This window comes from Bos indicus, chromosome 21 (assembly GCF_029378745.1).
Source record: "Bos indicus isolate NIAB-ARS_2022 breed Sahiwal x Tharparkar chromosome 21, NIAB-ARS_B.indTharparkar_mat_pri_1.0, whole genome shotgun sequence".
NCBI lineage: Eukaryota > Metazoa > Chordata > Mammalia > Artiodactyla > Bovidae > Bos > Bos indicus.
In genome coordinates, this window is record NC_091780.1 from 57488559 (window position 1) to 57516282 (window position 27724).

General features: G+C 52.5%; 1 protein-coding gene across 3 annotated transcripts in view; it reads left to right on the plus strand.

The window, feature by feature from the left end:
* RIN3 (Ras and Rab interactor 3) overlaps positions 1–27724 on the plus strand; it is a 136033-nt gene that overhangs the window by 103437 nt on the left and 4872 nt on the right. For all 3 annotated transcript variants that reach the window (XM_070775576.1, XM_070775577.1, XM_070775578.1), the window contains 3 exons: positions 4388–5962; positions 8438–8746; positions 21929–22060. In XM_070775576.1, the coding sequence (XP_070631677.1) occupies positions 4388–5962; positions 8438–8746; positions 21929–22060 (2016 nt within the window). The remainder of the gene's footprint in view (positions 1–4387; positions 5963–8437; positions 8747–21928; positions 22061–27724) is intronic.

Here is a 27724-nt window from a genome sequence, read left to right on the forward strand (position 1 = left end):
GGCCAGGGAATCTCCGTGATAGGAGCAGAGGGTCCGCCCAGCTTTGCAGGCAGCGGATGCTCTTCTCCGCACACAGCTCAGCCTCCTTAACCCCTGGTTCCCGCTCCCAACTCCTCCATCCGTGGGGCTCTGACATCTGCCCCCACGTACCGATCTGATGACCTTGTCGTTGGAATACGTTTATGAGGCATTTGTGCTTTCTGTAACTAGTATCAGCAATGTTTCTTTTTCTGGCACTCTACTCACTTTTTACAAAATGAATCGAGTGTCATAAATATCCAGATCATTGCACAAGCCTGCTGTTCAGACAGAGATGATGGTGCTGAAATAGGGTTATTGACTCACAAGCTCAGTACCATGTGATTGCCCAAAATGTTTGCTCCTGAGCTGATATAGGAAAGTCTGAGCCTGGCCTTGGAAAAGCCAGCATTCAAAAGGGTTCTGTAGGTAGAAGCTTGGGACCACAGAATTAACACAGGGAGCAGTTCACTAAACTGCGTGCAGTTAATTCTTCTCAGTACAAAAGGAATCTAGAGAAAGCAAGTTAGACTTGCAGAGGTTCTCAGACATGTTCGCAGTGAGTATATGTTTTATATTTCTAAAATATGTTTAAAAAGAGAATATGTGCTATAACTCTTCCAAGTTGGCCTGTAACTTGCTTTTGCCTTTATGTTATACAATGAGAACTTTCCTAGTTGTCAAAAATTCATTGGAAAGTCCAGTTTGAATGATTGTCTTAACAGCCCACCTTTGGGATATCACAGAAACATTCTCCCACTGATCTCAGACTTTCTAGCAGTTTCCATGGCATCTGGAACACTTGGCTGCCTTTATTCATGCCCTCTTCATTCTGCCAGTAGCCTGGGGTTTCTCAAGTGTGAAACCTTTGTCACACTTGTCCTCAGGGTCTAGAGCCCAGCACCTGGCCTGGCCAAGGCCCTCTGAGGACTATAGGTGTGGACGCCTGGCAGGAGGCATCTCCAGTTGAGACTCAGGAGGCCACAGGGCCAGCAGGACGTCGGCCACAGTCTGGGGGCGGCACACAGGAGGAGAGGGCTCGGGCCCTTAGGGGAACTGCGGCCCCTGAGCCGAGGTTGGCCCGGTGCCACTAGGCGCAGACGCCCACGGCCGCAACCAACCACTATGATTGCACGACAGCCTTCCGCTTCTCCCCTGGCCTTGGCATTCTGCAGAGAAAGTTACCTACTTCCTTTTTTCAAAAAAAAAAAAGCATGAAGACTTGAGTTCCCTAATAGGCCCCCAGACCCCAGGGTGTAGCTCCTTGGATCCCAGCTCTCCCACCTCTCAGAGCGGCCTTGGCTTTGAGGCCTCTGCCCTGCGGGGTGTAACCACCAGGCCTATCTTAGGGGCAGGGGAGCAGTTCCCAGTCACCCAGCCCCTGGACATATTTCCCTGAACCCCACGTCTCTTCCACTTGTGTAGAAATGCAGATCTGAGTGGTGGAAAGTGTGTTCTTTTTTCCTTTGTGATGCCCGCCCTGCCGCCCACCTGCCGCCCACCCCCATGCCACCCCTGCCCCCCGCCACTGCTGTCCTGAGGTGGGTGGTCTGGCTGGTGGTCCATTACTTACAGAGCTCTTTGCTCTCCTTTTTGCCTTTCACCTCTCATTTTCTCACTTCTTTACTCCTTGTCTTTAGACACCCTCCCAGGCCCAGGCTGAAACCAGAGGACAGTCCTAGGGTTGGTCTGTCTCATCAGTGTGCACCAGGGCAGGGGAGCCAGGGGAGTGTAGGTGTGGCCTGAAAGTGTCAGGAAAGCTCCACCAAACTGGTGACATTTGACTTGGGTCTTGAAGGTTGAGTAGGAAGGAGTTTGCCAGGTGGAGAGGGTAGGAAAAACATTCGAAGCAGAGGGAACATTAGCCAAGACCCAAAGGTGGAACTGCCCATGGCGTGTTCAGGAAGGAGTGAGCAGCAGAGAGACTGGGGTGGAGATTCAGTAGGTGAAGGTGTAGAGGGTTGGATCCCACAGGGGATGAATGCCAGGCTAAAGGCTCGAAAGTGATTCTGAACAAATAGCAATCAAGGGTCTACGATATGCCCAGTATAGAGCCACGAGGAGTAGAATTGGAGGCAGAGTGGGGACACGGAGGCAGGCTATGGCCATGATCTGGGTGAGCAGTAATGGGCATGTCCAGGCACAGGTGGGCAGTTCTGTTGATGGCCTGCCCTGTGACTTGTACCTTCTCCCGAAGGGTCTTTCAGGAACTTGGAGATGAGCCTTGGGAGCCTCAGCTCACCTATGGGGCTGCTGCCCAGTCCCTTCATCAGACTGGCTGCCTGCTTGCTCCTTGCTAGGAAGCCTTCCAAGAAGACTGTGCAAAGTACCCAGGAGAATGGACAGGTCACGGAGGGGTCAGTAGCTGCCCAAGAAAGCAAAGCACAAGGCACAGGCGGCCATGAGAAACAGCCCTCCCCCCCACCCCTGTAGATGATGGGAGAGCTTGAAGACACACCCTCCCATGCCGGGCCCCCTGTGTCCTCAGGGAGTGACTGGCAGGGGCGCACATTGGAAAGTCACATGAAAGTTTGTCATCTTTGATACAGTGTAGACATCTGGCCGAAGCACTTCTAAACATGGAGTCTCTGCCCACTGAGGGGCTGCACCATGAGCCCTGCTCTGCTCCTCTGCGATGGCCCCACCCCAGAGGGATGCACACGGCGCTCTCTCAGCTTCTCAGCAGCCCTGCTGTCCTTGAATTACATATCACTCACCTTGATCGGGTTTCTGACCTCCTTGGCCAGCAAGCTGGTGAACACCTACACCCCTGAGAGTGCCTATCCCTTGGGATGAACACACACACACACACACACACACACACAGCTGCCCTCGGTTCCCTGGGTTCCCTACTCCTCGGCCGTCTTGCAATGTCTCCTTTCTTCCAGTGTTGAGAATCTGTTGTGTTCTTACCCCGACCCTGGCTCTGGGGTATACGCCACCTTGCCCCTCACTCAGGCCAGGAGAGCAATAGGGATGGGAAGTGTCACAAGTTCTATGAAGGGCGGCCACGCATGTAACACATCAGCCCAGCACCCGGCCTTCAGAACTAGTGCGACCTAGTTCAAACCCCAGCGCCTTCATTCCCCGACCTGGTGACCTTTCGTCTCTCTGGGTCTCTTGTCTTCATTTGTCACATGGGGACAACCTGAGGACTTACACCCGAGGCCTGTGGTCAGAGACCCTGAGACAGTAGAGCAAGCAGCCCACACACCCAGGATCCAGCACATGTTTGTTCCTGGTATTGTCTTTGATGCTATTTTTGGTAATTTTCTTACTGATGACTCCTTCCCGGAGGTAAAGAGCCTTGGGTGAGAGACTGGAGGCCTGGCCTCATTAACAAGGAATTGGCACTATCGATCTCTAAAATTAATAGCTTGGACAAGACCTGGGTTCCCTACTCCTCTTCAGCAGAAGGGACTGCTTGAATGAGTTCGCAGTGACCTGCCAGCCCTCTGACCTTGTTCTCAAAACGTGCCCCTGGGGCCCTTCTTGGAGCATCCCAGGCTTTCATCAGGTTCTCCAGAGGGCTTGGTACCGAAAGGTCGGGACCTCCTGTGATCTCATCAACCCCCGACTTGAACATCCCATGCCCCTTACCCAGAACAAGCCTGGCTCTGACCATCAGTACCTGGAGAGGGAAAGGCCTGCTCTGCTGGCCTCAGCCATGGGCTGAGTCAAGAGAAAGGCGTGTGCTGGGGGCTCAGCAGTGCAGGAGCTCAAGCTCTCCAAGCTGAGGGCAAGAGGGCATTTTCCTGCTTTAGCAGCTAGATTGACCAGAGGTGGCATCATTTTGCAGTGGGCAGGCGTTCCCCACCTTGGATGGTCAGGTCTGAGCTCACTGGCCACCATCCATAATTCATTATTCCTGCTGTGACAACTGCAGTGGCCAAAAACAGGCCCAAAGTCCCTTCTCTGTTGGGACCCCATTCTAGATCGAGGCCTAGGAAGGTCTGGAGACTTGCCTTAGAGCCCCCGACTGGTCAGCAACGGGAGCTCTGGGCTTCGTCGACTCCATGTCCACACGTCCCTGCGCCCCAGGTCATGGGTGCCCCTCGGGCAGCTCTCACATGCCAGGGGACAGGACCGAGGTGCTGAGCCTGTCGCCAGCACCGTCCTGGCCCCACCCCGGCACTGGCACCGCAGGGGAGGACGGCGTGGGGCTTCCCCTCCCGAGGCAGGAAGTGGTGGGAGAGGTTTAAAACAGTCCAGGAGGGGAAAACAACCTTCAAGCGGGTGAAGCAAACACCTCGCCGCCGGGCCCTCCCTCGGCCCTGCCCCCACGCTGCCCGCAAGCACCACCGGGTCCGGTCCACGCAGGGGCCCGGCTTCGGGGACTGACCGCCTCTCCCTCTCTCCTCTCCGACAGGCTTCTGGGACTCCTCACTGAACCCCCGGCGAGGAGGTGGGAGTCCAGCGGAAGCCCCAAGAGACCCAGCCCCCGGAGCGCCCCCCGCCTCCAGCCTCAAGTCCACCGCCCATCCCGAAAACTGCTCGTGTGAAATCGAGCTGTCCATAGGAAACGGCCGCCTGTGGTTTGTGAATCCGATCTTCATCGAGGACTGTGACCGTGCCCCGCCGGCCGACCAGCCCCCCGCTGGAAGCTGCCCCTCGCGCCCGGCGCCCCCCACCCCTGACGCTACCTCACCCACCTCCAGGTGGGCTCCCCGCCGCCCTGCGCCCCCTCCCCCGCCACTCCCCCTGCACCCCCCGGGCTTCAGCCGGCCTCCTCCTGCTGCTCCTACCCCTCCGGCCAGTCCATCGCCCAGTTCTCCCCCGGCGGCGGCTCCCCCGCCTCCAGAGGCTCTTCCGCCCTCACCCCCAGCATCTGCCCCCCACTTGGCACCCCATGCCCCAGGCCCTCCGGGGCTTCCAAGCCAGCCACCCATGACAGCCTGTGAGAGGCTCCCGCGCCCCCTCGCAGGCCTTGACCCCCTCAGGGAGGAAGAGATGAAGCCAGGGGCAGCCGCCAGCCCCTTGAAAACCCCCGCCCCGCCAGTGCCCACGAAGAAGAGCCTCCCCGCGGTTCCCCCCAGACGCCGCATCTCGGAGAAGGTCTCCCTGGAAGACCAGAGCGCAGGGAAGCCGGACAGGGGGGCGGCCGCAGAGGGGGACCCGGGGGGTCCTTCCAGGGCATCCCCGCTCCGCCTGCCTCCCCTGCGGACCTCAGACACCCCCGGGGACAGGCCTCAGAGAACCACAGAGCCAGGCCAGGAAGCATCAGCCCAAGCCAGCAACCCGGGCAGCGCGCCAGAGCCTCTGAGGAAGATCCGACAAGCCCCAGTCCCGCCTCCCAGGAAGAAACGGGTCTCCCGGCAGCTGGCCTCTGTCCTCCCAACTCCCCAGGAGACGGCCGAGCTCTCCGCAGCAGGGGAGGCCCCCGAGAAGCCCACGCCTGGTCCCCCGCCGGGAGAGATCCAAGGTCCTGCCTCCCCCGCTGGGGGTAATCAGAGCCCGCATGCCCCAGCAGGGGCCCGACCCCAGAGCGCTCCAGAGTTCAAGGGCTCCCTGGCCTCCCTCTCGGACAGCTTGGGCGTGCCTGCCTCGGCCGCTGACCAGGACTCGTACTCGACCAGCAGCACGGAGGAGGAGCTGGAGCAGTTCAGCAGCCCCGGCATGAAGAAGAAGCCGTCCATGATCCTGGGCAAGGCGCGCCACCGGCTGAGCTTCGTGAGCTTCAGCAATGTCTTCAACGCCTTCCTGTCCAACAACCGCAAGCTGTACAAGAAGGTGGTGGAGCTGGCCCAGGACAAGGGCTCGTACTTCGGCAACCTGGTGCAGGACTACAAAGTGTACAGCCTGGAGATGATGTCCCAGCAGACCTCCAGCACCGAAATGCTGCAGGAAATCCGCACCATGATGACCCAGCTCAAGAGCTACCTGCTGCAGAGTACCGAGCTCAAGGCGCTAGTGGACCCTGCCCTGCACACCGAGGAGGAGCTAGGTCGGTCCCGGGCAGGGCTTGGGAGCGGGCGGGGGCCAGGGATGATCCCAGACAGTCCGCCCTTTCCGTGAATAACCGCTCTACTGTTCTGCCTCTCCCTTCGGAATTCGGCCCACGGACCCAGATAGATTGGCCCGGCCCCCACCTTCAGGATGCTCCTGGTTTCATTAGGGAGACGAGTCGCTAGGAGCGATTAGTGGCATAAGAAGCAGTAACATGTGAGGCTATTGAGGGCCAGAGGCCGTCTCTGCAGGAGACCTGGTGGCTTCAGAGATAAGGGACCTGAGAGGGCACCTCTTGTTTTGCAGATGAGGGGAAAAGCCCTGGAAGGGGAAAGCTCTTGGCCAAGGTCACACAGGAGCCAGGAGCAGTGGGGAAGCTGACCGCAGGTCTCTGCCTCTGAGTCACCACACCTCCAGCGGCAGAGGCTCTGAGGACTTGGAGGGACAGACAGCAGTGGGGTGAGAGAGGCAAGGGCAGCTATGCGTTCTCCTGTTGGCGAGGCTGGAGAAGCAAAGGAGAAGAGGTTGGCTGTAGGATGAGGACCGAGACAGCCAGAACCCTCCCCAAGCCCAGACATGGGCCAACTCTAAGCATGCATAGCAGGGACTGACCTCTGCTGAGACTCAGTCATGAGAACAGAGGCTCCTCCCTCACTCCCAGAGATAAGGCAGCTTAGGTGTCTCTCTTCAGGGACAGGACTTGGGACCTCTGCTACCAGGGCCAATAGCCGAGACCACCCCCACCACCCTACCCCAGAAATTGAGTAGAGCCAAAAAGACTTCCCAAGAATATTTCACTATTGTCAATCAAAGCTGAGCATTGCCTTGGTATCAAGTTGACCTGGGTTCAAATCCTTGCTCAGCCCCCAACTAACTGTGACCTGCACCAGCAGAGCCTAAGTTGATCCATCTTTTGAGTAAGAATTATGACATGTATGTTGCAGAATGCTGTGAGATCAGAGATGAGTAGTTCTCACTCTACTAGCTGATCAGGATGCCTCTTGGATAAGATAGCGTTTGAACAGAGGAGGAATAAGCCATGCAAATAGCCATGTGCATTCCTCCAGGCAAAGGGAATAGCAGGTGCAAAGACCCTGAGGTAGATGCAAACCTGGCAGGTTGGCAGAATAGCAGGAGGGCCGGGGTGGCTGGAGCAGCCTGAACACAGGGAGCAGGCAAGGTAATGAGTGAGAGGGTCACAGGGTTAGAGCACAGAGGGGCTTGTGGGCCATGGAAAGACTTTGGCCTCTTTTGTGCATGAAAGAAAGAGAGAAAGTGAAGTCGTGTCCGACTCTTTGCAAGCCCGTGGACTGTAGCCTGCCAGGCTCCTCCGTCCATGGGATTCTCCAGGCAAGAATACTGGAGTGGGTTGCCATTTGCTTCTCCAGGGGATCTTCCTGACCCAGGGATTGACCCTGGGTCTCCCGCATTGCAGGCAGATGCTGTAACCTCTGAGCCACCAGGGATTGGGGCAATTACAGGGTTCTGAGCCCTGGAATATCTTGATCAAACATAGCATAGCACGATTATGCTGGTTGCTCCGTTGCTATTGCTGCTGTTAAGTCGCGTCAGTCGTGTCCAACTCTGTGCAACCCCATAGACGGCAGCCTACCAGGCTCCGCCATCCCTGGTATTCTCCAGGCAAGAACACTGGAGTGGGTTGCCATTGCCTTCTCTGTTGCTATGTTGAGTAAAGGACTAAAAGAAGCCAGGGCAAGAGACTATTAACATAAGTCGGGTAAGAGATAATGACGGCCCAGGTCCAGGTGGTAGCCATGCAAATGATGAGAAATCAGGTTTTGGCTATACTGTATTTTTGAGACTAGAGGCAAATGGATCTCGTAATTGAAAAATACATATTAAGAATAACTCTACTGGGACTTCTTTGGCAGTCCAGGGGTTAAGACTCCATGCTTCCACTGCAGGGGGGCACAGGTTTGATTTGTGGTTGGAAAATAAAGATCCCAACCTTGTGGTACAGCCAAATAGTAATAATAATTATATATACATATATATAATTTTTAAAAAAGAGTAACTCAGTTTTTAAATGTCAAACATTTACTACATTTGACATTTGACACTTTTTAAATGTCAAACATTTACTGGGCCCTCAGGCCCTCCAGGTACAGTTGCACAGGTTGTAGACTGCACAACTCCCATGTGAATAGGACCCTCTCAGATTGTATACGAATAGGCAGCCCTATGAGAGTTAAATCTGTGCCAAGCTCTGAAAAGTATTAGGATACCACGTATGGGTCCCAGAGGGCTCCTGTGCCCTTAGCATTGTGCCTTTCTGTTGAATGTACTACACAGTCTCACCTGGCAGAACTGTGGGCCGAACCTGCCAGGGCTGTGAGTGTGTCCTTCCAGGGACCAGGGATGGGGAAGCCACACTGTTGGGCAACAAGACCTGGGGGCGGGATCCCTGCTGCTGGTTTCCTCACCCCACCCTCTGGCTCTCACTCACCTATAGAAGCCATTGTGGAGTCTGCCTTGTACAAGTGTGTCCTGAAGCCCCTGAAGGAAGCCATCTACTCATGCCTGCACGAGATCCACAGCAAGGACAGCTCACTGCAGCAGCTCAAGGATAACCAGCTGGTTATCCTGGCCACCACTACCACCGACCTGGGCGTGACCACCAGCGTGCCAGAGGTGCCCGTCATGGAGAAGATCCTGCAGAAGTTCGCCAGCATGCACAAGGCCTACTCGCCCGAGAAGAAGATCTCCATCCTGCTCAAGACCTGTAAACTCATCTACGACTCCATGGCCCTCGGCAACCCAGGTAGGTGGGCAGCCGGGAGGGGCCCTGGGCTGCGAGTTCTCTCTGGGTCCCTGGACGAGCGATGCTGTGTGTGGCTGTGACCCCTTCCCCTCAAGAACTCCAGAGCCATTGAGAGGCACGGGAGAAGCTGTCCCAGATTCAGAGATCTGTTAGGGTGGGAGTAGTGGAACTCTTGGGCACGTCCTGTGCTCCCTGGGGGCTGGGAGGAGACCCGTGATTGGCAGCCACACTGGAAGCAGGCAAGGAATCCAGCTCACACTGTGCCTCTGTATGAATTAGGAAAAGGCACTATCTTTGTTTCCTAGGGCTGCCGTGACAGAGTTCCACAGACTAGTGTCTTAAACAACAGAAATGTGTTGGCCCACAGTTCTGGCGACTGGCATTTTTGATATCAAGGTATCAGCAGGGCCCTACTCCCTCTAAAGGCTGTAGGGAAGGATGTGTTCCAAGCCTCTCCTCTAGCTTCTGGGAGTTCTTGGCTTATGGCAGCATCACTCCAGCCTTTGCATGGTGTGTTATCTGTGCGTGTGTCTCTGTCCAGATTTCCCCTTTTTATAAAGATGTCAGTCATACTGGATTAGGGGCCCACCCTCCTCCAGGATGACCTCATCTTAACTAATTATATCTGCAAAGACCTAATGTCCAAATAAGGTCCCCTGCACCGAGGCCTAGGTCTGCAACATACGGATTTGAAAGAACACAGTTCAGCCCTTAAGGGCCACAGAAATCAGTTACAGAAGTCAGTTGGGCATTTACCCTGATCTGGTCAGGTGTACCTGAGCTTGGTTGGGCTGGCTTGAGGGTCTGTGTGAGGGGTCACTTGGAGGCTGGCTGGGCTAAGATGGTCCTGCTTATAGGTTGGGTGGTTGATTGGTTGTTGACTGGTCTGAAAAGGGGGTGACTGGGCCACCATTCTGCAGCAGATTAGCCCAAGCGTGTGCCCACGGTGGTAGTTGGGATCCAAGTGCAAAGTCTCTCCGTCTGGACTTGAACTAGCACAGTGCCACACTGAACCATTTCACTGACTCACTGAGTCACAAGACTAGCCCAGATTTAAAGGGTGAGGAATTAGACTTCCCTTCATGCTGAGAAGAGCTGCAAAGGAACAAAGCAAGGAGTCCAGATGCTAAGAAGGGAATCACTGGGATCACTTTTAATCAGTTTACCACAGCGTTGCTCCGGGCAGACAAGGACAGGCATCACTGCACTGTGGTGCACACCTTAGTGAACAGAATTGTGGCTGCATTTCATCCCCTGATTACCCCTTCAACTGGATGTCCTTGTACAGTAAGCAACCTGTGTAACTGTACATGACAGCCATGGAAAGGGAGAATGAAAGGACTGTTACCTCTGTAGCCATACAGATGGGTTCAAATTCCTGATCTGTCACTTACTACCCGTGTGACCTTGAATGATTTACTTAACTCCTTTATAGGACCCAGTTCCCTCATCTCTGGAAGCTGTTTTACAAAGAAACTCAGACCCCTAACATTTCAGAAGCCACACTTGGTCACTTGTAAATATTAGAAATAGCATGTGTAAAATGTCAGCCTGCCACACATAGTGCCTAGTGGGCTTGCCCAGTGGTGGCTGTTTGAAGGGTGGGGTTATCCATCTGTCTTGGAGAAGGGCAAGCCAGTATGGCCACAGACCAACAGAAAGCGTGTGTGTGAGACTGGGGTATGGTACAAGGTTATGTCAGAGCTCTGAGCCTCAGTTTCCCCCGTGTTAAATGGGCCCAACTAGAATCACTTTATGGGGCTGTTGTGGGAGTTAGATTAGCCTGCAGTTTGCACGCAGACCAGTGGCCGGCACTTAACAAGGACAATTACCTCCCCCCGCCTGAACTCATTTGGGCAGTCATTCTCCCTGCCGTGCGGGGGCTTGGGGCAAAGTCAGGGCCAAGGGCTCTACAGACCCTGAGATGTTATCAAGGAGGCAGCTTTGGGCCTGGAAAGGGCAGCTGCATCCTCAGCGAGTCCCCCGTTGACTCAGAAACCTTTAGCTTAAACACCAAGTGTCTTGGCAGTGACTTCAAACACCATGAGTTTTGCTGACAGTGAATTTACTTACTGAAAACTTAGCAGCGGGCAGGGAATGGGGGAGGGAAAAGCTAAATGTGAAGGAGAAGAAGGACAGTTGCTAGAGAGACGCAGTCAGAGTTCAGCCTGGAAAAGACCAAGCAGAACAAGGATGCTGAGAGCTTCCTTGTCCTCAGCCTTTGCTGGCGGGGGTGGGGCTGGGGGTGCAGGGAGACGAGAATATCCCTGCTGATTGAGAAGCCAGCTCCAGGCAGAAATTCAGGGCGGGTTCATGGCTCCGTGTGAAGATTCCCCACCGGAAACAGCTCCACCGGGAGCAGATGGCTTTCTGTTCGGGTAGCCATTGCTGCCTGAGCACTGGCCACTGAACCAGTGGACTTTCTGTCTCCCCTGCGCCCTGAGCAGGCCGGGGCTGCCCCACGTGGGGCCTCAGCGTCTTCACCTGGGAGGATGCAGGTGAAGAGAAGAGCAGGGATGTGGGGGGTTCATTCAAGGACACGCGTTGGAACCCAGCTTCGGTGCTGGACTTGAATCTCATGGGGCCTCTGCTTGTGTACAAAATGTAGATGATACGCCTGCCTCTCGGGTTGCCATGCAGGGCACTGGGAGAGGACCTGGAAATCACCCGGTTGGTCAGGCTCCAGGGAGGTACTAATCTTCCAGAGCCTCCATTTTTTCACTTACAAAGGGGCTGGGAACATCTCTGGGGACTGTGGTGAGGCTCAGATGCGACCAGATATGTATGTGAGCGTCCAGTGGATGAGAGGTTGCAGGAATGGCTGCCTTGTCACCAGGTTCCCCTAAAACGTGGAGGCTGAACCCACTCAGTGGTTTCCAAGCTGGGTTCCAGGAGGCACCCCAGGGGCCACCAAAGGGACATGAGGCTGGGCTTGACCCCAGGCAGCCCTGCTTGTCCCTGTTTTACACACAGGGTTCCATCTGGGATTCTGTTTGAAATAACCGATTCTACTGCTGAACTTTTTAGTTTTTAAAAAAAAATCTTTCATTTGGAAATAATTCCAGACTTCAAGAGCAGGAATAGTCCATTAAAAGAGAAACATCCGCATACCCTTTGTGGACTGCTAATATCTTAAACATCATTTGCTTTATCATTTTTACTCTCTGTGCATATGTAATATTTTCCTGAATCATATGAGGGTAGGTTTACATACAGCTTGGCCCTTTACCCCAAATACTTCTAAAAATAGGGGTATTCCCTCACACAACCACATTAAACTCGTCTGCTTCATAATTTTACATCAATACAGTGCTTTTCTCCACGGCACCTTCTGTACTCCTGGCAGTCAGTGATCTGACGGGGCTTTCTTTACCACTTCCTCCTCCAGCTCAGGATCCAGGGGGAGGGCAGGGATCGCATTTCGCTGTCTCCTTTAATCTGGAACTTCACAGCCTTTCTTTGTCTTCTGTGACATTGACATTTTTAAGGAATACAGGTTTCTCTCCCCACCCCCCACCTCACTGTTTCTTTGTCATGAAAGTTCCTCATTTTGTGTTTGTCAGATGTTTCCTCATGAGTAGACATTTTCAGCCAGATCTCTTAAATTCTCTTCTGACTTGAACCTGCCGTGATCTTAGGACCAGGCCCTCTACCTCGGGCCTTCTGCTCACATCCACCCCAGCTCCCCACCTCCTATCCCACCCCGACTCCCCTCATCCCCATCCCCATTCAACCCAGAGGCTTCCAGCACCTTGCTACCCAGAGTGTTGTCCACAGACCCACAGCGCCCCATGGAAGCCCTGGGAGCATCAGCGACCCTGTGGAGGGCACATGTCCAGCTCGGGTGCTGCTGGCCTTCACCACTGACCTGCTCTTAGCAGAAAAAAGCCCTTCTCCCCATCACGCCACATCCCCTACACCACACCCTGCCCCAGCCCCTCGAGTCCAGGGAGGAAGCTCCACCCACCTGTCTTTCCCATTACACAATGCTGGCAATAGTAACTCGTACCCGCAAGGCATGGCTGCTGGCAACGTGCTGGGACCGGGTGGCGGGGGTGGGGGGTGGGGGGGGCGGCGGGGGATGGAATGGAACTTGCAGACATGAGGCCTGGGATCATGGACCAGGCTTTCTTTTCCAGAAGGCAGTTGCTTTTAATGCCCGTGATATGGGCCTGGATTCAAGGCTGGGATTTCCTCACTCCAGAGCCTGTGCCTCCAGCACTGTGCCTGGCAGATCCTGGGAACAGATCCCAGAACTCATAAATCCCCATCAAGTACTTCTTCCAATGAAGCTGGTTTAGGGTCCGTGTCAGGCAGAGAGTGGCAATGGCACCCCACTCCAGTACTCTTGCCTGGAAAATCCCACGGACGGAGGAGCCTGGTGGGCTGCAGTCCATGGGTCACGAAGAGTCGGATGCGACTGAGCAACTGCACTTTCTCTTTTCATTTTGACGCATTGGAGAAGGAAATGGCAACCCACTCCAGTGTTCTTGCCTGGAGAATCCCAGGGACGGGGGAGCCTGGTGGGCTGCCGTCTATGGGGTCGCATAGAGTCAGACACGACTGAAGCGACTTAGCAGCAGCAGCAGGCAGAATGGAGAGTTCACGGAGACAGATGGCTTTGGACCGACCTGGCCCTCCTTTCTGCAGCCAGGAGCAGACTGCATGAGGCCTGGTGAGAGCAGTTAGAACTTATAGAATCATCCCTTCCATTACTTTGATAAACAAGCGGTCGCCACCTCTTCAGCATCTAAGACCAGACATTCAGGACTGACCTTGCTGTTGGGAAGAAATAGCTTCAAGTCCAAGAACTCCTCCACAAGAGGAGGGGGAAGGAAAGAGGAATACAGTGTATGCAAATATAGGGACTCTTTCTAAAAGAATACAAAGAACCTTCTTCTAATATAGATAAAGAACAGGCAGCATCCCAGAGGGCAGTGAAGGCCAGCCTGCTGCTTTTTCCTCTTCCTTCAGTAGTCTGTGTAGCTGGTTCAGGGAGACCCCAGGTGTGTGGGACAAAAGGCCCGTGACATCTACCGAGGGTAGAGAGGACAGAGAAGGAGGGCAGGCTGTGGGTTTTTAAAAATCTATGTTTAAAAGCCTAAACTGATTTCTAGTGACAAATGTCACTAATCGTTTATTATAGAAAAAGATGATTAGTATTGTGATAGATTTCTATCTGGTCTCTTTGAAATAGATATAGACAGGTAGGTAAATAGATAATTAATTAAGGAAATACTTTCTGCTGTAACAAATAAACCCTGCAATCTCTAACTCAATACAAATTTATTTCTCACACATGTAGGTCCAATTGGATAGAGGAGAGGGGAGTGGGCTCCACGCCATATAGTCATCCAGGGATCCAGGCTGGGGGAGGCTTTCTAAGTCCCCTAGGCATTGACATGCAGGTAACAGAAGGGAGACACATGGACAGACAGAGAAGCTATGTGCCTGGCCTGGAAGCAAAGAACAACCTTGTTCTTATGCCCCACAACAGAAATGGGGTTCAGGACCTCTAAGATGTCATGTTCTGAGGATTGCGTGCTAAGTCACTTCAGTCGTGTCTGACTCTTTGTGACCCTATGGACCATAGCCAGTCAGACTCCACTGGCCATGGGATTCTCCATGCAAGAATACTGGAGTGGGTTGCCATGCCCTCCTCCAGGGGATCTTCCCCACCCAGGGATTGAACCCGAGTCCCTTATGGTCTCCTGCATTGGCAGGCGGGTTCTTTACCATTAGTGCCACTGAGAATTAGAAGCCACATTACCCTCCTGTCTTGTATAATAACCATGTCTAACATTTCTCACAGTCCAGTAACCCAGCAGGTACCATGTTCGTCACTTTCTGTCTTATTTGGGCTTCCCAGGTGGCTCAGTGGTAAAGAATCCACCTCCCAATGCAGGAGATGCGGGTCAATCCTTGGGTAGGGAAGATCCCCTGGAGAAGGAAATGGCAACCCACTCCAGTATTCTTGGCTGGGAAATCCCATGGACAGAGAAGCCTGGAGGGCTACAGTCCATGGGGTTGCAAAGAGTTGGACAGGACCGAGTAAACGACAACAATAACATTCTGTCTTATTACTGAAATATCACAACCACCCACATGAGGCACGGATGCTGTTGTTATCCCCATTTTATAGTCAAGGAAATTGAGGCGCGGCGAGGTTGAGCTTGAGCTCACTTGAGGGTCACAAGTGAGTGAGCGGGTGAGCACTGACCCTGGGACTTGGATCCAGGTCCTGTGCTAACCTGCTGTGTTCCCCTGCCTCTCCAGGGTACCCTCAGGCCAGAGATGACCTCAGAGAGGCCACACGTAATTACAGTAGCCTCATAGGCTTTCCAGCCAGGCTGGGACTTTCGGCTTCGGGTCTCTGCACCCACAGCCTGCGTGGTCGACTGCCTTGTGGGCTGAGCTCCCTAAAGAGGAACTCAGGAGGCCAGAGCGATTTCCTCAAGGATGTGGTGTTGCTCAAAGCAGAACTGAGACGTAAGCAGCGCCTGCAGAAAGCGCAAACAGCCTAACAGGGTCGCTTTGGGAAGCTCAGTGTGGGAGAGGCTGGCTTCTCGTCTCACGTCAGCCACAGGCTACAGGGAACCTCCCTGCCTGGGGCTCCAGCTCTGTCGTCTGTGCAGCTGGGAGTTCAGACTGGACTGATGGTTTTCAAACTGGTTCCAGAGAACTCTCGAAGTGCTGGGGACATCTTGCAGAGGAGAGGAAATAGGAGGCCAGCCCTGCTGTCCGACTCTGATCAACCAGAGAAGCCAAGTCCTGTATAAAATGCCCCTTAACCAAAGGCTTCCACAGCAAAAGTTTAAAACCTCCTTTCTAGATGCTCTCGACTTCCTGCCATCCTGTGTTTTTATCAGATAAATTCATTCATTCAACAGTTCAACAAACACTTACTGACAATATGAATGTTAACAGGAAAACCCAGCGCCTGTTTTTAGGATGATCACAATTCAAGTGGAAGACATGGAGCATTCAGCAGGTGACAACTGTGCAGTGAGATAAATGATGTTCATTCATTCATTTAGCAAATGTTATTTATTCGGAGAAGGCGATGGCACCCCACTCCAGTGCTCTTGCCTGGAAAATCCCATGGACAGAGGAGCCTGGTGGGCTGCAGTCCATGGGGTCGTGAAGAGTCGGACACAACTGAGCAACTTCACTTTCGCTTTTCACTTTCATGCACTGGAGAAGGAAATGGCAACCCACTCCAGTGTTCTTGCCTGGAGAATCTCAGGGACAGGGCTCGCACGGAGTCGGACATGACTGAAGCGACTAGCAGCAGCAGCAGCTGTTGAGGGGGCCTCCCAGATGGTCCAGTGGTAAAGAATCCACCTACTAATGCAGGAGACACAAGAGACCCAGGTCCCGTCTCTGGGTCTGGAGGATCCCCTGGAGTAGGAAGTGGCAACCCACTCCAGGATTATTGCCTGGGAAATTAACATGGACAGAGGAGCCTGGCAGGCTACAGTCTATGGGGTCGCAGAGAGTCGGACACAGCTGAGCGCTCACACACTGTTGAGGCATTGGATATACATAGGGAGCACAATATGTCCCTGCCCTCATAAAGCTTTCATTCTAGTGGGAAGAAACAGATAATAAACAAGGAACCAGTGCTTCCTGTTTCCTTGGAAATATGCCATCAGTGCTGAAACAGGCTATGTGAATGAATAAAATAGGCTCCAGGGTCTGGGGAGTGTGAAGGAGTTTGCTGTTCTGGGTTGGGTCATCAGGGGAGGCCTCTCTGAGTTAGTGTGTATTTGTTTTTCCATTTTCTGCAATGACAGGGCCAGCAAACCCGTTATAAGGGCACTGAACCTAATTGGTGGGGAGTGAGGGTCTTGGGTTAAAACCTCCTGGAGGAACGAAGTGGCTTCAAGTGGGAATGGTACTGGAGGGTTAGGGCCAAAGCAGGTCACAGTCATGAGCTGCCCCAGGATTGTTGCACAGCCACTCACTTTCCATAAGAGCCCAGTCAACACATTTCGAGGGGCAGTTATGATAAGGTGATGTATTCTTTCCTCTTGATCGGGGTCTGCAGGCCAACTCTGGCCCACCACCTGGCTTTGTAGATAAATTGGTATTGAAGCAGCCACGCCCATTCATTCACGTAGCATCTCTGGCTACTTTCTATACAATGGCTGAGTCGGATAGTTGGGACAGAGACCATGTGCTTGTTGTTGTTCAGTTCAGTTGCTCAGTTGCGTCCGACTCTTTGCAACCCTGTGGACTGCAGCACACCAGGCTTCCTTGTCCTTCACTATCTCCTGGTGAAGAATATCTCCTTGGCTCAAATTCGTGCCCATTGTGTCGGTGTTGCTATCTAACCATCTCACTCTCTGCTGCCATCTGGCCCACTAAAATAGTAGAACTAAAATATCTACTGTCCAGCCCTGTACAGGGCTTCACAGGTGGTACTAGTGGTAAAGAACCCGCCCACCAACGCAGGAGATGTAAGAGACTCAGGTTTAATCCCTGGGCGGGGAACATCCCCTGGAGAAGGAAATGGCAACCCGCTCCAGTATTCTTGCCTGGAAAATCCCATGGGCAGAGGAGCCTGGCGGGCTACAGTCCAGAGGGTCACAAAGAGTTGGACACGACTGAAGCGACTTAGCATGCACAGCCCTTTACAGAAAAAAATTTGCCAACTCCTGTTTTAGAAAATGCTTCCTAGAAGACAAAACTTTGTCTTTAATCCAGCCACTCATTCGATGTCATCAGGGCTCTGAGTCACAGACTAAGTTTTGTTATTATTAATATCTCTGGTTTGCAGATAAGAAAAGTGAGGCTCAGAGGGCATGACCCCAGAAAGCACAGCTGCTTAAGTAGCTGAGACGGGGGCCTTCTAGTCCTCATGGCTTGTGTGACCCAGGTGTGCAACTTCAACGTGTTTTTGTCAGAGCTCTTCTACAAAGTCTCCCGGCCGATGAAAACATGCCTAAGACCCCCAGCCAGCTCTTCAAAATGCAATCAGTGCCCCGCAACATCTACAGATGGAAAACAGATGTGTCTTTGGCAAAAAAGAAAGCCAGAATTAGCAGGAAATGCAGGCTGCAGCCCAGCGGCCCTTTCAGAGGCACAGCTTGATGGACTGATCTGTGATCCACGCGAGACAGATGTTCTCATCACAGGCCAGTTGTTTTACAACCGTGCCCCCGGGATCTCAGTCCTACCGCTTGAGGCCCCGCTGTGTACAGGGCTGAGCCCCGAGCCCAAAGCCTTGGGCTCCAGGCTTTTAGGAAGGAGAATGCAGCACTAACTATCTCCAGGATATTGGCTGGGAGCCAGTGCCTTTAAATGATGCTTAAAAGTTGTGTTTGTCCACAAGGAGCTCTCAGGTCAGGGAGCCTGTGTGGTTATTTCTTACTACATCAAAGAAGAGAGACCCAGATTCTACTGACCAACCGTGGGACTTGGAGCAAATTTCTGTATCCCTGACCCTCCGTTTCCTAATAATGAGGTTGGACTTGAATCCAAAGCTATTGGTGTGCTAAGTCGGTGATGGCACGAACCATCTCATGGAAGCTAGTCATGTGCGTCTCTTCCCTGCTCCATGTTCATGTTGGTAGCTTGAAGTTGGCCACTGGGGAAATCTTTATGCCATGAAAATTGGCAAATCCTGCAAAGCAGAGCTTTTTTCTTTGGAGAACCCCTTGTTAAGCATTCCCAGCACACCACTGTCTAAGGCCATAATAATGGATCCTAGTAACCTCGACCATGACCCCAGCTGTGGGAGAACAGAGTGGGGCCTGGTGGGAGGACACGTGGGGCCAGCGCACTGTCGGTGTCCTAGATTCCAAGCCCCGTGCTAGAGACTGGAAAGGCCGTGATGGGGCAGAGGCTCAGAGAGGTTAAGTGATCTGCCTAAGCTCACACAGCCTCCATCCCTGCCTTCAGGGAGCTCACAGCTTACAAGAAGGGCAGGCTCTGAAACAGTCAAGGGTCTGGGCACTGGAGCAGGGACCATCTATTGAGGATGTGGGAGGACAAGAAGTTAGTGAGGGAAAGGAAGGGAGGGCGGCCCAGGCAGAGGGAACCGTGTGTGAAGGCGCAGGTCATTGAAAGCGCCCGTAGCGTTCAGCTGCAATTCAGCACAGTAGGGTGTTCTTCAGAGTGTGGCAGTGGGTGGCGGAATGTCATCCTGAGTTCCCCCTGGTGCGGGAAGGACTCCTAGAGTCTGTGCAGAGGCCCGTCTGAGTCGGCGCCAGGCTCGGGCTCTGAAGTCTGGCTGGGAGCTCAGCATTCATTCATTCACACTTACCCAGCACCATCTCCTGCACACACCCTGCCTCTCGTTGCTCTGTGCATTGGGGAGACAGAGAGGAAGTTGCTCATGGATAGTTGGAGGGACAGACAGATACGAGGTCTAAGGAGTCCCGTGCAGTGGAGTGGCTGAACACAAAATCATGGGAACCAAGGAGATGGGCCCCAGAGCCCTTCCTGAGGGTCAGCCGAGATTCTCAAGAAGAGCGTGGGGACAAGGAGAAAAGGGCAAAGCCCGGGGCCGCAGTCCGGAGGGTTCCTCCCCCTTCTCTCTTAAGTCCTCAGACCTCGGGCCGGAGCTGGACAGTCCTGGCTGAATGTCGCTGTCCTCTCAAGCGGGTTTTCTCACCTTGGCGCTGCCGACCTTTGGGGACTGAGTAATTCCTTTCTATGGAGGGCTGTTCTGTGCCCTGTAGGGTTTTTAGCAGCATCCCTGGCCTGTACGCCAGTAGCAAAAACAATGCCAGACATTGCCAAGTGGCCCCAAAGGGCAGAATCTCCCTGGTTGAGAACCACTGCTCAAAAGCAAATAAGCTTTCCTGATTATTGTGTTTGGCGAGTTATCATTGGGTTGGCCAATAAGTTCGTTCGGGTGTTTCCCTACCATCTTGTGGCCAACCCAATAATACAATACCAAGAAAAAAAAAAATGATATTCTTGGAGGCAGAGTAAAATTTCGGTCAGCATGAGTTATAGGTGAATTCCAAAGGGCACAGGACTGTTTCACATCCGTGTTGCCAGACCCACCTTGTTCCCTAATTCATAAATCAAACAAGAAAAGAATCTCCCGTGTTCCGAGCATTCTAATAATTAAATTATCAACATGAAAACCAACTCCTGGCACAAAGTACTATGTCCCCTGGAATTCTAAAGTTGTGTCTCAGGCTCAGAAAGGTTATGAAAGAAAGACTTTCTCCAAAACTGACTGATCCTGTGTGCAGAGACACGGGAATCTTGAAAGATGTGATCAGAGAGCCTCCGAACACAGAGCTGGAAAAAGAGGAACAGTGTTCTTCCTTAGTGGGCATTTCCGTGGAGGTGGTGTCGGGGCAGTCCGCTGTGATTCATTTCATAGAATTCTCACCAAAACCTCATAGGATGTCATGCTGTCTGTGTGAGTTCACATTGGGCCAGTAATGCAGGCTCAGAGGGGTAGGGCAATTAGCTCAAGGTCACACAGCTGGTAAGGAGTGAGATTCCTGCCCCGAGTCTGACTCTGCTTTTCAGTGCTGCGTGTTACCAACTCCACCAACCAGTTCATTTTACGGGTAGAAAAACTGAGGCCACCTCAGAAAGCAGAACAGAGGTGCCAAGAATAGCTCACTTTTCCACTGCACCCTGTGGGTACTGAAGTACTCTTGTATTCTCTTTCTAATTTCAGTCTCTCAAAAACCATGACAGGCCCTCAGGGCATCTTGTTAGGCCCACCTCCACCTCGCTCCTTCCCCAAGGCATGTCAGGAGCTCTGAGCCCAGGAACACTTTCCACAAAGTGTGTGTGTGTGTGTGTGTGTGTGTGTGTGAGTCAGTCGCTCCGAGAAAGCACCTTTCAAGGCCACCACACCCTGACCATTCAGTTGTGTCCGACTCTGCGACCCCATAGACGATAGCCCTCCAGACTCCTCTGTCCATGGGATTTCCCAGGCAATAATACTGGAGTGGGTAGCCATTCCCTTCTCCAGGGGATCTTCCTGACCCAGGGATCAAACCTGGGTCTTCCGCACTGCAGGCAGATTCTTTACCACCTGAGCCACCAGGGAAGCGCCGCCCTCCCCCGCCCCGCCTACACAAAGCAGGAGTGATGGATTATTCCTTTCAGAGGTATTTATGTTTTAGAAGAAACCCTCAGGAAAGGGTACTGCTTAACCCAAAAGAGGGGCTTCCCACAGAGGTGGCTAAGCGGTAAAAGGATCCACCTGCCAATGCAGGAACTGCCAGAGAGGCTCAGGTTCGATCCCTGAGTCAGGATGATTCCTTGGAGAAGGAAATGGCAACCCATTCTAGTATTCTTGCCTGGAAAATCCCTGGGACAGAGGAGCCTGGAGGGCTACAGTCCATGGGGTTGCGAAGAGTCGGACAGGACTGAGTGACTAAACGACAGCAATAACATTCTGTCTTATTACTGAAACATCACAACCACCCACATGAGGCACAGATGCTGTTGTTATCCCCATTTTATAGTTAAGGAAACTGAGGCGCGGCGAGGTTGAGCTTGGGCTCACTTGAGAGTCACAAGTGAGCGAGCGGGTGAGTGCTAACCCTGGGACTTGGATCCAGGTCCGGTGCTAAACTGCCATAGAGGCTCAGGTTCGATCCCTGCATCAGGATGATTGCTTGGAGGAGGAAATGGAAACCCATTCCAGTATTCTTGCCTGGAAAATCCCTTGGACAGAAGAGCCTGGCAGGCTACTGTCCATGAAAGAGTCAGACATGACTGACCACATAGCCCCAAAGAATGCAGGTTGGAGGGGGAGCTTCAGGCCTCGTGGCATCTGGTGGAGGGAGGGCTTCGCTTTTGCAGGGGAGACGTGTGGTCACAGAGACAGGGAGCCTTCCCAGAAGACCTGAGACAGACAGCTGCTCCTGGGTGGGTCCGTGAAGTGTGACGTGAACTTGAATGAGGATGGCAGAGGGGAAGAGCTGGCAGAGGGGAAGGGGCTGGTCTTGCCCACCCAGTGGAGGGCGCCTTTCTCGGTTCCTTCTTCCGAAACCCAGACTGTGTCTCAGGCCTTCTGACTAGGCTGATCTAGGCTTGCCCCGTGTCCTGACAGTCAGGAGAAAACACAAAGGTTCCTCTTCTGGGGTGACCATCACCCACCCACCCAGCAAACCACTGATCCTTGCCCTGGGCAGGGAGCAGCTCCCAAGGAGAGCCTCGCACTCACCACCTTCCGCCTCCTTCCTCTCCCAGGGAAGCCCTATGGGGCAGACGACTTCCTGCCGGTGCTCATGTACGTCCTGGCCCGCAGCAACCTCACAGAGATGCTTCTCAACGTGGAATACATGATGGAGCTCATGGATCCCGCCCTGCAGCTGGGGGAGGGTGAGTCACTGTGCCAGACCCATCTCTGGACCCCCGGGGCCTCTCGCCCACCCCTGACCCAGCCACACCAGGGGCTCGCTGGGCAGCTCAACCCAAACCTCCTGCATACCAGATTCCTGGGGCATGACACGATACCTAACACATTCCCGGTCCCGGGGGAGCTCACAGACTAGCAGGGGAGCTGCGCCAGTAAAGAGACCTCATCATCGAGGCTTGTCAAGGGAGGCCCTGAGGGTACCAGAGCACGGTACTTAGTCTGTGCAATCAGAGAAGGCTTCCTGGAGGAGGTGATGTCTGAGCTGAACACTGAAGGATAAACACCAGTCAGATAAAGAAGGACAGAAGGCCATCTTCGCACAGGGAACAGCCGTTGCTGGCAGTATAAACAATAAGGGAATGATGGTCAAGTTCTTAAGGCTGGCCCTGGGAACTCACAGGCTTCCACTCATCCAGTTCTGGCAGGAAGAAAGTGATGCTGTGACAAGAGGCCATGAACTCTCCTGGAGGACGAGGGTGGGAGCGTAATTCGTCCCACCCTCACTTTCCCTTCCCTTTCCTCCTTCCCACCGCTTCCTTCCACCCACTTAGCCTCAGCCACCCCTCCACCAAGAATCCCTGAGGGGCAGCCAGCCCAGATAGCAGATCCAAGGGAGCCCCAAGCCGCCCTCTGAGACATCACCCCCAAAGCGTGGAGAGACTCTCAGGCCCCAGTGGCCCCTTTGGGCTTTGTGGTTCTTGAGATAAGCTGGCCCTCTTTGCATCTGTTTGCCTTTTTAGTCTGTGTTGGTCTCTGGGGTGACAGTATGACATATCTAGTCCTGTGAGTTCTTGGCAGCTCAGGGGAGCGTGTAAAGCCACTGAAGATTGGCCCAGCCCCATGGACTGTTGTGGGGGTCTTAAAGACAATGGCAGGGAAAGCCCTTTGCAGAGTGGAAGGATGGGGCAGGGCTCTGGGGCTCTGCACTGGGTCTGAGCCCTGGCCGGCCAGTTCCCTGGCAGTGGTCAGCCATGCCCTGGCCACAGTGACCCCTGCTCCATCCAGAGCCTCAATCTTCGCTGCCAAGCAGGGCTCCACGCCAGGCATGGTGGCACACAGTAGGGCCAGGCCAGAGACATCCTTGATCCAACTACCCTCTACTTATGGACATGAACCCTCCCACCTCAATTGTGCCATAACCTCCTAGGATACCTTCTTTCTCTTCCTGAAACCCACAAGGGGTTCGGGTGGGAAAGCTGAAATCCTGTGGTCAGGAGAGCTAGTCTGTTTGGGGGCTTCATTAAGTTTGTTTTTTTTTTAACTGCAGTATAGTTGATCTGATCTGATCTGATCTGATAGTTGATTTACAATGTCTTGTTAGTTTCAGGTGTACAGCAAAGTCGTTCAGTTTTATGTATTATTTTTTCAGATTATTTTCCATTATAGGCTATTACAGGATATTGACTAAAGTTCCCTGTGATATACAATAAATCCTTGTTGCCTACCTATTTTATATATTCAGCGACATGAAGTATTTTTGAGACAAGCCAAATACAAATAAATACACAAAGATCTTAAACGTTTCACAGTTTCTGACCCAAAACACTGCCTGGATACCCTGCACACTACTCCTTTACAGACTTAAGAGTCAGGGCCCCCTGCCCCACCTCTGGCACCATGGGGAAATTTCTAAGGAGTTCTATGGGGTGTTTGCTGGAAGGAGAAATGGCAGGAAGTAGACTGGGGGGCGTGTGTGCCCCCTTGCCCCTCTCTCTGTTCCTACTCCCAAAGCCAGAGTGGGAGGCTCTGCATCTAGGACAGCCCAGCCTTACAGGTGCTGGACTCTGGCAGAAGGACAATTTGGGGGCCTCCAGAATGGGTAACCCAAGTCTGCCAGTCTTGATGGAATGACTTCCATCTAGATGTATCTGGGCCCCAGAGCAGGCAACAGAGCACCAGGGGATGTGGGGGGAGGTTCCTGAGTTTCCCCAGCTTTACTCTCCTGTCTTCACCGGGTGGTGGCCCAAAGGGTGCTGCACATCATCGAAGCCTCTGAAGTTCAGTAAAAAGAGGGACTTGCCTGGGAATTCCCTGGTGGTCCAGTGGTTAGGACACCACGCTCTCTCTGCCAAAGGCCCGGGTTCAATCCCTGATGGCATATCCCCACCCCTGGTGCTCTGCAGAGTCAGACATGCCCGAACTAGGAGCAGGCTCCAGGAAGTCCCTACTCTTGAGAACTTCAATTACTCCATATGGCTCAGGGGTAAAGAATCTGCCTATAATGCAGGAGACATAGGAGACCTGGGTTGGGAAGATCCTCTGGAGGAGGGCATGGCAACCCACTCTAGTATTCTTGGAAAATTCCTGGAAAATCAAATGGACAGAGGAGCCTGGCAGGCTACAATCCAAAGGGTTGCAAAGAGTTGGACACGACTGAGCAACTAAGCTCACACACACACACACACACACACACATGCACACACATACAAGAGGAGAACTAACACAGAGTATAGAAAAGAACAGTTTGGAGGCTGGATTTTGGTCCCAGTTCTGCCTCTGATTGGCTGGAGATCTCAGGCAAGCTACTTCTGTGGCTTGGGAAAGAGATGGCATGGGACTAGATTTGGGGTTTTCAGACCATCTGGGCACTCCACCCTTCTGCAGAAGCAGATGGGGGCAGGAGGAGAGGTGGAACGGGCTTCCGCCTTCCTGTATTTCACAGGCTGAACAGACAGATCTGAACTCATCAGAAACCTGTAAGACCTTCATGTTCTTCCAACTGGTTTCACATGCTGTAATTTGGCAAAAACCAGAAACAGAGTCCCACTTTCTTGTAGCAGGCTTTTAGACAGTGAGAGATCAGGGACTTCCTGTACGAAGTAGAGAGTACTTGGACACTGGGCCGATGGAACCCTGGCCCCTTTCTTCCCTCCCACCCTCTCTGCAGCGTCCATCACTCTGGGCAATTACAGGACTGATGGGAGACCCATGCAGCTGCTAGGAACCTGGCTGGAGTCAGCTCAAAATACAAACTCTCCCAGAAGCACCCTCATAGATTCCTTTACCCACATCCCCTCTGCACATTGGCTGACAGCTGGCCATGCTGAGCTAATAATATCTTAAGAGAGGCAATGAGCTTTTTCCATCAGTAGCACACTCTCCCTAAAGAGAACTGCCCAGCTCCAAAACTCACGTGCAGAGTCACCTGCCACCTAGTGGTCATGGTGGGAACTGCAGAGGACCCCAAGTCCAAGATTAGTGGTCTAGGAGAGCCAGGAGGCTGTGGAAAAGCAGGTGGTGAGCAAGCAGGAGTGTGCTGGCAGGGCTAGAGTTCATCCCTTTGCCCAAGAAGGTGGGGAACCTCCGGAGCACCTCCCTTAGGTCACCTAACCACCATGTGTTACTGAGCACTGCACTTTACGTGTGTTCCTTTCTTTTCACTGCATTTGATGGGATTTGTGGATGAGGAAATGGAAGCACAGAGAACACTAATTCACCTGAAACACAGGACTGCCTGCTGAAGGCTGAGACCGGACCCTGCTCTGTGGCCCCAAATCTGAACATTCGCAGTCAGTGCACTACAGCCAGTCGCCCCTTCCCAGCCAGGGGGATGTGATCACCACGGGAAACACAACCGTGGGGAATGCCAGCTAGAGGACTGGGACTCTTGGCCAGCAAGGGCTGGAGGCAGCAGGCAAGTCTTCCTGGAACACACAGGCTTTGAGCTGGGCTGGAATAGGAGGCCCATGGGAGGTCTACTAGCCCTTCTCTGATAAGGGATGCTAAGCCAAGTTCCGTGTTGGCCTTGATATTGTTTTTGTTGTTGTTGAGTTGCTAAGTTGTGTCCGACTCTTTGTGACCCCATGGACTGTAGCCCTCCAGGCTCCTCTGCCCATGGGATTTCCCAGGCAGGAATACTAGAGTGCGTTGCCATTTCTTTCTCCAGAGACTCTTTCCCACCCAGGGATCAAACCTACATCTCCTGCATTGGCAGGCGGATGCTTTACTGCTGAGCCACCATGGAAGCCCTGGCCTTGACACCTATTTCAAAAACTGTCTCCTTCCTGTATTGCCATGAAAGGGCGAGTGATCCTGTGGCCACAAACCCCTTTATCTCATCCCCTACTCACCCCAGGCAGGCTATGAACTTTTCACATATTGGTTGTGGAATTTGTAGCAATATGTAGGCAGCTTCATCCAGTGTAGCAGTTAGGAATGCTTTGGGCTACAAATAACTCACTACGTACCTAATAATGGTTTAAATCAGAGTAAGGGACTGGTTTGTCTCTTGCATCAAGAAGTCCTGGGGTTGGTTTTGTTTGGTTTTGTTTCCATTTGTAACTGCCTTATTGAAAAGCAAGACCCCTTCCATTCCGGGTCTCCTCATATTATAGGTGTTTCCTGCCAAATTGGGGGGATTATTTGTATTAATTTTGTAATCTGTGACTCTGTACTGTTGAAGGTTTCTCAATTCTGTGGGGTCTCCTTAGAATGTATGTGACTTTTCATGTCGCAATATCACACAGATGAGACAGCCCAAATTTCACTAACAGCGCTCTGAATAAATGATCTGAATGAGAAAAAGAAGTCCTGGGGTAAGCAATTGATAATGATGGCAGTTTTTAATCCCTGCCATCAAGAAATTGTAGACCCAGCTCTTTCCATTGTTCTTTAGGATGTGAACCTTTGTCTTTGTGACTATCACCTCTGATCACAAAACAGCTCCTGTGCCTCCGGGCTCACCTCTGTGTTCCAGACAGGAGGAAGGGAGGAGACAAACCAAAATCTGACAAGATGTATCAACTAAGTCTGTCCCTTACTAAAGGCTTTCCTGGAAGCCCCACCCAGGGACTTCCACTTATATCTGTGTAGCAGCCAGAATGGGGTCTCTTGTCCTGTACCTCAAACTGAAAGAGATTCTGGGAAGTGAGCATTTTAGTTGTGTTACTTACCCCAAACAAGTAGAAAGAAAGTGAAAGTGATGTCGCTCAGTCGTGTCCGACTCTTTGTGACCCCGTGGACTGTAGCCCACCAGGCTCCTCTGTCCATGGGATTTTCCAGGCAAGAGTATTGGAGTGGGTTGCCATTTCTTTCTCCAAGGGATCTTCCCAACCCAGGGATCGAACCTGGGTCTCCTGCATTGCAGGTAGACCATTTACCCTCTGAGCCAGCAATTAATTAGGAAGAAAAAGAAGATGAGATTTGGGTGGCTCACTGGCAGATGACCCTCATGTCAAAAATCACTGCTCTGCTCTGTAATGTTCAGTCCTTGGGTCTGGCGGATTCCCTGGAGGAGGGAATAGCCACCTACTCCATTATTCTTGCCTGGAGAATTCTACGGACAGAGGAGCCTGGCAGCCTACAGTCCCTATAAGGTTACAGAGTCGGACATGACTGAAGCAGCTTAGCACACATGCACGACATATTTCAAAAATTAAATTACCTTAGGAAACATTAGGTATTAGGAATATGTATGAATTAAAATAAAAAGAAACGGAGAAATGAAGGATGCAAATTTTTAACTTTCTTTAAATTATTAAAAGTTGTGTGTCATCATATAAACATAATTAACATTTTCTCCACATATTTTTTAAGTTTTTTTTTTTAAATAAAATGTATATGACACCTACAGAGAAAGGTCTCCTGCCCACCCATGTCTCCAAGGCACTGCTTTCCCCACTCTAAAG